General features: G+C 41.9%; 1 protein-coding gene across 1 annotated transcript in view; it reads right to left on the minus strand.

Annotated features, from left to right (window-relative positions):
* The window catches only part of LOC306922488 (myosin-11-like), a 46,828-nt gene extending 36,573 nt beyond the window's left edge, over positions 1-10,255 (minus strand). Inside the window, 13 exon segments of the mRNA XM_079500130.1 lie at positions 334-390; positions 392-466; positions 879-987; positions 1,434-1,594; positions 3,131-3,200; positions 4,078-4,199; positions 4,859-5,043; positions 5,427-5,541; positions 6,499-6,672; positions 7,227-7,400; positions 8,130-8,282; positions 9,409-9,527; positions 10,165-10,255. Coding sequence (XP_079356256.1) covers positions 334-390; positions 392-466; positions 879-987; positions 1,434-1,594; positions 3,131-3,200; positions 4,078-4,199; positions 4,859-5,043; positions 5,427-5,541; positions 6,499-6,672; positions 7,227-7,400; positions 8,130-8,282; positions 9,409-9,527; positions 10,165-10,234 — 1,584 coding nt within the window. The 5' untranslated portion in view covers positions 10,235-10,255.
* Between the last annotated feature and the right edge of the window lie 20 nt (positions 10,256-10,275).

Consider the following 10,275-nt stretch of genomic DNA (forward strand, 5'->3'; position numbering starts at 1 on the left):
GGAATTAAAAACAAACAAGGGCATGATGTGGCTTCTAAAATGGCCTCACACGTTACGGCATTCATTTGAATATATTCTTTCACAGTGAACGTTTATAAATCTTTGCTTCTGGGGGTGGGGGGGGGGGGGGGGGGGTCCCTGGAGCAACATATTTTGAGATTGGGGTCTGTGGCCAATTACTTATAATTCTGGGGGTCCTTGACATGAAATAGTCTGAGAACCACTGACATGGAAATATGAGGTTTTCAGAAAACTGTCGTGATTTAGAAGACATTTTGTAGAATCTGTCCTCAGGTCTAATAAGCAGAACATTATGTGGAAGTTTCCAGTTACCGATGTGTGTTTCAGGGTGATCTCCTTCAGCTCAGATTCATACTTCACGGCCACTTCCCTTGGCCGACTTCAGTTCCTCCTCTTTGACCCCCATCTCCTCTTCCTGACGCGTCACTTGCAGAAGAGGCTTGACCTGTACGTCGAGTAGAATGGACCACATTCATTTAGTTTGAATTTGTATCGTGGCACAATTATTACAATATTAATAACATATCCTAAAACAGAGATTAAAATATAGTGGATTTTGCATCCCAAAACGCAGTTTATAGTTAAAGGACGCAATAAACTTTATTCTACTTTATTTTGCTAGCTTTAATTATAATATTCATTTCTTCTTCTGTTTTCTACATAACCACATTATAACCACATTATAACTATATAAAATGAAATGGGAGTTAAATGCTGCAATTTGTAAAAATGGTCCCTGGGACTCATCTAAAAGACCATCCCTGCATACTGGGACTCATTACATTGAAAACCTATTTACATCACTGCTAAAATATGATATGAAATGTATCCCATGTAATCATTGTCTTGGATCGTACCTTTGTGAAGAGTCTCCACCACTGCCAGTTTCTGAGTTTGAGGTAGGCAGCACAGTTCCTCTGAATGACTTTCATTGCCGTCAGCTGCGCTTGCCTCTTAGCAAATGCCCTGTAAAAAGATACCACAATTATAAGTCTCTTCTCTGCTTTCTCTCAACGAAGGCGGTCGCCTGAGATGTAAGGAGGTGACGTTTTGGCACTGCGTAATGTGGCTGCCTGTTGCTGTTGTAACACTTCAATTTCTATCTATCTCTCTCTATATCTCTCTCTATATCTCTCTCTATATCTCTCTCTCTCTCTCTCTCCTCTCTCTCTCTCTCTCTCTCTCTCTCTCTCTCTCTCTCTCTCTCTATCTCTCTCTCTCTCTCTCTCTCTCTCTCTCTCTCTCTCTCTCTCTCTCTCTCTCTCTCTCTCTCTCTCTCTCTCTCTCTCTCTCTATCTATCTATCTATCTATCTATATCTATCTATGTCAACGTTTCTCGTATTTACGTTACATTACATACATACATTGCACTAAACAAAACAGAAACGATATAGATGTGTTGTTTTCTCACTTTCTGGCCAGGAAGCCTCTGGCCTGTGACTCGAAGGCGATGATGACCACAGTGATCTTCAGATCTCTCTCCTCCTCTAGCTGAGCCAGAACTCCAGTACGGAAGAAGATCTTGCTCTGGCCGATCCTGTACAGGTTGGGGTCCAGGTCCAGATGCTTGATCTATACGCACACACAGTAAGACGTCACTTTGGTGTGTGTTCCTACACACACTAGTGACCAGATTTGACTGAGAGCCTGCCATCGTGCAACCTCCAGCTGTTCACCAGAGGAGAAAAACTGAATTTATATTTGATCCAAAATGAGTTAATAGCAGCACAGGCAGACTCTTCACATACTAGAGCATGTCTGAAATAAATATCAGAGCTGAAATCGACATGTAAATATGAAAAAAATGCTTAAACATGTAGCTAGGTGTAATGTTAGAGTCCACAGACGTGAACCTTTCAGGCCTGTTTACTCTATAAGCCATATCTCCAAAACTGGTGGGTCAAACTGAACAACCAATATGTCAATTTGAAGCTATGATTCCCTGCTTTCACATGACATGAAAAAACTAAAATTCAAAAAAATCCAATGGCAGTCCCTCAGTCAAATTAGTCCAATTAGTGCCTAGTACTACACGCTGTCATCACGCACCACATAACTCAAAATGCCCAGCTATATACTGTACTGTACATTATTGCTGGGGATTTGCAGAATCCGTTTACCATGAGGCAGCAGGCTTGTTTTATTTACCATGAGGCAGCATGCTTGTTTTATTTACCATGAGGCAGCAGGCTTGTTTATATTTACCATGAGTCAGAAGGCTTGTTTTATTTACCATGAGGCAGCAGGCTTGTTTTATTTACCATGAGGCAGAAGGCTTGTTTATATTTACCATGAGGCAGAAGGCTTGTTTATATTTACCATGAGGCAGAAGGCTTGTTTATATTTACCATGAGGCAGCAGGCTTGTTTATATTTACCATGAGGCAGAAGGCTTGTTTATATTTACCATGAGGCAGCATGCTTGTTTATATTTACCATGAGGCAGCAGGCTTGTTTTATTTACCATGAGGCAGCAGGCTTGTTTTATTTACCATGAGGCAGAAGGCTTGTTATTATCATTTACCATGAGGCAGAAGGCTTGTTTATATTTACCATGAGGCAGCAGGCTTGTTTTATTTACCATGAGGCAGCAGGCTTGTTTTATTTACCATGAGTCAGCAGGCTTGTTTTATTTACCATGAGGCAGAAGGCTTGTTATTATCATTTACCATGAGTCAGAAGGCTTGTTTTATTTACCATGAGGCAGCAGGCTTGTTTTATTTACCATGAGGCAGAAGGCTTGTTATTATCATTTACCATGAGTCAGAAGGCTTGTTTTATTTACCATGAGGCAGCATGCTTGTTTTATTTACCATGAGGCAGAAGGCTTGTTATTATCATTTACCATGAGTCAGAAGGCTTGTTTTATTTACCATGAGTCAGAAGGCTTGTTTATATTTACCATGAGGCAGCAGGCTTGTTTATATTTACCATGAGTCAGAAGGCTTGTTTATATTTACCATGAGGCAGCAGGCTTGTTTATATTTACCATGAGGCAGCAGGCTTGTTTAATTTACCATGAGGCAGAAGGCTTGTTTTATTTACCATGAGGCAGCAGGCTTGTTATTATCATTTACCATGAGGCAGAAGGCTTGTTATTATCATTTACCATGAGGCAGCAGGCTTGTTTGCCATCCATGAATCCTTTGGGTATAGCATTCGCAGCCAGGATCTCATAGCTGTGGAGAAGAAAGAAAGAAAGAAAGAAAGAAAGATAAAACAAAAAAATGCCTCATTATAAACACATAATTTCAATGTTATTGCTTGTTGTCAGTTACTATGAATAATTGTGCATACTTTTGAACATGTTTGTGTAGCCTACATGTTTGTGTAGACTACATGTTTGTGTAGACTACATGTTTGTGTAGCCTACATGTTTGTGTAGCCTACATGTTTGTGTAGACTACATGTTTGTGTAGACTACATGTTTGTGTAGCCTACATGTTTGTGTAGCCTACATGTTTGTGTAGACTACATGTTTGTGTAGCCTACATGTTTGTGTAGACTACATGTTTGTGTAGCCTACATGTTTGTGTAGCCTACATGTTTGTGTAGCCTACATGTTTGTGTAGCCTACATGTTTGTGTAGACTACATGTTTGTGTAGCCTACATGTTTGTGTAGCCTACATGTTTGTGTAGACTACATGTTTGTGTAGACTACATGTTTGTGTAGCCTACATGTTTGTGTAGCCTACATGTTTGTGTAGCCTACATGTTTGTGTAGACTACATGTTTGTGTAGACTACATGTTTGTGTAGCCTACATGTTTGTGTAGACTACATGTTTGTGTAGCCTACGTGGTGGCAAAAAAAAGTTAAATATATATTTTTTGTCAATTGTAACTCATTTCTATTTTTTATTCAATTTATGCTTTGTAATGAACAGCTTTGCAACATTACATGATTGACATTGACATGACTCACAAATAAAATAAATGATGTGCCCCCCCTGCTGGCAGAGCCTAAAATCGCCTATGCACTCACTCAGTCACTCAGTCACTCAGTCACTCAGTCACTCAGTCACTCAGTCACTCACTCACTCACTCACTCACTCACCGCTGACGGTACTCCTGGAAGAGGATCCTGTTGGGGAATCCCTGTCTGCATATACGGATTCCTTCCAACACGCCGTTACACCTCAGCTGCTCCAGCACCAGGTTGGCGTCTAGCTTCCCTGCCTATGGGATCAGGGTTCACAGGAATTAGTTCACAGGAATGACGAAAAATGTCAGTCGACTACCTTTTTCCACTGACGAAAACTATATGGAAACTAAATGAAAACTATGGTGACTAAAACTAAGACAAAAAAAACTGACAATTTCGTCAACAAATAAAAACTAGACTAAAATGTTAGGAAGGGACTAGTGGACAAGAGATCCAGTATCAGTCATTTTACAATTAGTTGCATGCTGAAAATAGCAGATCTATAAACTCACAACTGTGACGCGTTAGATTTAGACATTTAGTCTAAAAACTAGACTATTCCGGGTGACTAAAATGTGACTAAAACTCAATGAAAACTATTCAAGAGACTATGGGCTCCATTTTCGTAACCGCTAAACCCCTTGTCCCTAAACTTCTTTGCCTTTTTTACTATTTTGAAAAACATTTTTGAATAGTTCAACTAGCCAATCTACATTGACACGTTGTGAGCTTGTAGACTGGCCTTTTTTTTTTTTTTCCTATTCAAAAATGTTTTGCAAAATAGTAAAAAAAAAAGGCAAAGAAGTTTAGGGATAAGGGGTTTAGCGGTGACAAAAATGGAGCCCCATGACTAAAACTAAAATAAAAATGTTGCTGCCAAAAACAACACTAGTTGGGGTGCATCTTTCCTTACCCTCTTCTCGTGGTTGGGGATGATGCAGCGGACGAAGTTGGGCTGCGTGTTGTGCAGAGTGGTCATCAGCTTGGTCAGAGACTCCTTGTAGAGCTGGCCCACGGTGCGGAACATTCCCTTCTTGGTCTTGGAGCCGGCGCCGTCAGACACCTTGGCCATGGTGTCCAGGCCCACCACTCTGTCCGCTGTATGTGGCACCATGAGGAGGGGGGGGGACAGGTCAATGGATTAATTCAACAAGTCTATGTGTGTTCATTCAAGATGGTATAGTGTACGGTGTGAAGATAATATGTTTTATAAATAAATAAGGCCTGGGACTTTAACTCATTCATTTTGATTAATTAATTACAGAAAAAAGTAATGTGATTAAAAACATTAACACATTTCTTTACTATCAATAAAGGCAGCAATGGGTAGTCTACTACTACTACTACTACTACTATAGTACTACTATAGTACTAAGTAATCAATATCACAATATTGAGAGGACGATACAATATATATATATCGCGGCGATATATATAAATATATATATATATATATATATATATTTCGATAAATATCTCACCATCTTTCCAGCAGTCTTGCACAAAGTTGCTGGAGGAGGAGAGGAGCAGAGTGGTCACGTTGTCGTTCAGAGGGTCCATGTTCTTGGTCAGCCAGTGGTCTGCGTTGTAATCCACCTGTAAACCACACAGACACACCACAGAACCTCAGCCAGTGATCTGTGTTGTAATCCACCTGTAAACCACACCACAGAACCTCAGCCAGTGATCTGTGTTGTAATCCACCTGTAAACCACACCACAGAACATCAGCCAATGATCTGTGTTGTAATCCACCTGTAAACCACACCACAGAACATCAGCCAGTGATCTGTGTTGTAATCCACCTGTAAACCACACAGACACACCACAGAACCTCAGCCAGTGATCTGTGTTGTAATCCACCTGTAAACCACACCACAGAACCTCAGCCAGTGATCTGTGTTGTAATCCACCTGTAAACCACACAGACACACCACAGAACCTCAGCCAGTGATCTGTGTTGTAATCCACCTGTAAACCACACAGACACACCACAGAACATCAGCCAATGATCTGTGTTGTAATCCACCTGTAAACCACACCACAGAACATCAGCCAGTGATCTGTGTTGTAATCCACCTGTAAACCACACCACAGAACCTCAGCCAATGATCTGTGTTGTAATCCACCTGTAAACCACACCACAGAACATCAGCCAGTGATCTGTGTTGTAATCCACCTGTAAACCACACCACAGAACATCAGCCAGTGATCTGTGTTGTAATCCACCTGTAAACCACACCACAGAACCTCAGCCAGTGATCTGTGTTGTAATCCACCTGTAAACCACACCACAGAACCTCAGCCAGTGATCTGTGTTGTAATCCACCTGTAAACCACACCACAGAACCTCAGCCAGTGACCTGTGTTGTAATCCACCTGTAAACCACACCACAGAACATCAGCCAGTGATCTGTGTTGTAATCCACCTGTAAACCACACCACAGAACATCAGCCAGTGATCTGTGTTGTAATCCACCTGTAAACCACACCACAGAACATCAGCCAGTGATCTGTGTTGTAATCCACCTGCGACCCACACAGACATACGCACCTTCCCTGCGTAGTGAAGCACAGAGAACACCGTCTTGCTCTTGAGCTGTTTGGGCTTGGCGAACTTTATGTGGTTGGCGTGCGTGTTCATCAGTTTCTCCACGAAGGACACGTCCGTGGCTTTGGGGAACCAGCACTCCTCGTCCAGCAGAGCCAGGATGCCCGGAGGGTTGTTCTGTGGAGAGAGAGGAGGTATAGAGTAGACTAAAGCAGAGCCAGGATGCCCGGAGGGTTGTTCTGTGGAGAGAGAGCAGGTATAGAGTAGACTAAAGCAGAGCCAGGATGCCTGGAGGGTTGTCCTGTGGAGAGAGAGCAGGTATAGAGTATAGACTCCACTAAATGTAGACACCTTTCAGGGGATGTTGTTTAAACCCATTTAGACCTGACTGCGTTTTTTACTACTTTCCATTGGTTCAATATTTTTGAAACAATACACAGACGTAAAGGGTGTTCAATAGCACTGATTTATGGAAATAAAATCGAAAACCTCAAAAATGTAGTTATGAGGTTTCCTCCAGACAGCTACGATACATCATATCAATGTTTGTGTTTATACGCAATGTTTGTGTTGACATGCACAAACACTCTTTTTTGTCCGTTCATTGTCAACGGCATTTGATGTTTGTGTTATAGGACAACATTTGGGTTACACACACACACCAAAAGCAGGACATAGAAGGGGCTAGCGTCCCTACAAAAATACTTCTTAGTGGCTTATTTCCCACTCACCGGCCTCTCGATGAGTTCGATGCAGGGCTGCAGGTCGAGGCCGAAGTCGATGAAGTTCCACTCGATGCCCTCCCTGGAGTACTCCTCCTGCTCCAGGATGAACATGGTGTGGTTGAACAGCTGCTGCAGGCGCTCGTTAGTGTAGTTGATGCACAGCTGCTCGAACGAGTTGTCCTGAGAGACGAGACGGAGGTGGAAGAGGTGGAGGTCAGTGTTGTTTTTGACAGCAAAAATTTAGATTTTAGTTTTAGTCGTTTAGTCTTTTGAATAGTTTTCATTTAGTTTCAGTCACATTTGTCACCCGGAATGTTTTCTAGTTTTAGTCGACTAATGTCATAAGATTTTAGTGGACTAGATCTACAGTTGTGACTGTAGATCTAGTCTGTAGTGAAAAAATGTATTTTTGGCGGGCCTTGATGCTGTCGTAATGGCTGATTTTACACAGATCTACAAGCTCACAAGCTGCGACGTGTTGTGAGCTTGCAGATCGGCTATTTCCAGCATGCAACCAAGTGTAAAATGACTTATACTGGATCTCTTGTCCACTAGTCCCTTCCTAACATTTCAGTCTAGTGTTTATTTGTTGACGAAATTGTCAATATATTCCGTCTTAGTTTTAGTCGTCATAGCTTAGTTTTTATTTAGTTTCCATTTAGTTTTCGTCAGTGAAAAAAAGGTAGTCGACGAAAAAAAATCGTCTTAGTTTTAGTCGATTAACAACAGATGAGAGCTCAGTGATCTGTGATTCACAACAGATGAGAGCTCAGTGATCTGTGATTCACAACAGATGAGAGCTCAGTGATCTGTGATTCACAACAGATGAGAGCTCAGTGATCTGTGATTCACAACAGATGAGAGCTCAGTGATCTGTGATTCACACCTGATGGTCACCAACGTCATTACCTCAAAGATCTCAAAGCCGGCGATGTCCAGAATGCCCAGGAAGGAGGCTCCCTGGCGCTTGGTCTTGTCCAGGGCCTTGTTGACCTTGCCCAGGAGCCAGCGGAACAGGCGCTCGAACATGGCCTTCGCCAAGGCCTCGATGGCAAAGTCAGCCTGGCAGACAGACAGACAGACAGACAGACAGACAGACAGACAGACAGGCATGCAGGCAGGCAGGCAGGCAGGCAGGCAGGCAGGCAGGCAGGCAGACAGACAGACAGACAGACAGACAGACAGACAGACAGACAGACAGACAGACAGACAGGACACACATGTTATCTCAGAGCATTTGATCCATCGATTAGATTTTAGACCTGTGATTGGCATTTAATGAATACATTAACACAATTATTGATTGTGGAAAATAAACCAGCAAAAGATAAAAAAAAGAATTTGATGCAGAATTACTGTGCTCATTTCAAGTTGTGAAAACCCAATATTGATTGATTGATTGATTGATTGATTGATTGATTGATTGATTGATCGATCGATGACCGATCGATCGACCGATTGATCGACCGATTGATCGACTGAATACTTTATTAAAAGCACAGTAAAGTGCAATTCAACACAAGGTCTGCTGAGACGATTAAAAACCCAAGAAAGCACTCGTTTCCATTGCACTCGTTTCCATTGGGGTCCTCAATTCATCGGAACCGACAAATATAGGGTTCCATTTTCGTCACTGCTAAACCCCTTATCCCTAAACTTCTTTGCCTTTTTTTTTTACTATTTTAAAAAACATTTTTGAATAGTTCAACTAGCCAATATACATTAACACATTGTGAGCTTGTAGACTGGCCATTTGAACTATTCAAAAATGTTTTGCAAAATAGTAAAACAAGGCAAAGAAGTTTAGGGATAAGGGCTTTAGCGGTGACGAAAATGGAGCCCAAAGTCTCTTAGCTTAAAAACTTAAAACCCATTTTGTGCAGGAACCCCTTTTGGTGTTAGCATTATGTTGTGCTTTAGCTATTGAAAAATAGCAGATCTACAAGCTCGTAGTGCGGCACCGAGTGCCGCGCTATGAGCTTGTAGGTCTGCTATTTTTTTTTTAATCGAAGAACGACTGACATAGAAACATAGCTTTTCAGAAAACTGTCATTTTCAAACAGACATTTTTAGAATCTGATCTCAGGTCAAAATGGGTTAACTGCAATCTAAGAATACAGAACACTGTTTTCACAGTGTTCTGGAACATGTCACAGCACAGCGACCTGACCCGCGGACCCGGTTATACCTGCTCTTTGGTCTGGGCCTTCTGCACCACCTCTCTGCCCACTTTGATGCGTGGCGTCAGGATGGCGCGGGTGAAGTCTGTCACGTTGATGCCCTGCAGATGGCACACCTTCTGGGCCGCTGAGGAGGGAGACATATAGATTCAATATACAGATAAGATTAAAAGACCTGGTGAAATGGTTAATTTGGGGCATTTTATTTTGAAGTTTCAGCCTCAACTGGCAGAATTCTTAGTTTCTGAGCCAATCAGAGCGTTGCATCCCTCCAGGCAAGCGACAAAGGTTGCCTTCGCACATTATGTTGCCGTTAACGTTTAAAATGTAAATCAGGACAACTATTCAATTTGGGCATATGTGACCAGAGTTGACTGAGAGTCTGCCATCGCGCAAATTTCAGCGATGGAAGGAGAAAAACGTTTTAAAATTTTTTTAATAGCACAGGCAGACTCTTCACATACTAGAGCATGTCTGAAATAAGTGTCAGAGCTGAAATCGACATGTGAATATGAAATAAATGCTTAAACATGTAGGTGTAATATTAGAGACCACAGAAGTGATCCTTTCAAGCCTGTTTCTCTGCAAGACATTACTCTATAAGCCATATCTCCAAAACTGGTGGGTCAAACTGAACAACCAATATGTCAATTTGAAGCTATGATTCCCGAAAACCCGAAAACGAAAATTCAAAAAATCCAATGGCAGTCCCTCAGTCAAATTTGGTCACATATGTGTAATATAAAGACAGTTTAGAGTCTAACCGGTGTTGTCTGGCATGGCGGCCTGTTCCTGGTTCCTCTCCTTGGTGAACACAATGTTCCCCAACTGCATTACCGTGGAGCACACCTTCAGGATGCCTGGAGAGAGAGAGG

Source organism: Electrona antarctica (assembly GCF_951216825.1).
Source record: "Electrona antarctica genome assembly, chromosome: 4".
In the NCBI taxonomy this organism is placed as follows: Eukaryota; Metazoa; Chordata; class Actinopteri; order Myctophiformes; family Myctophidae; genus Electrona; species Electrona antarctica.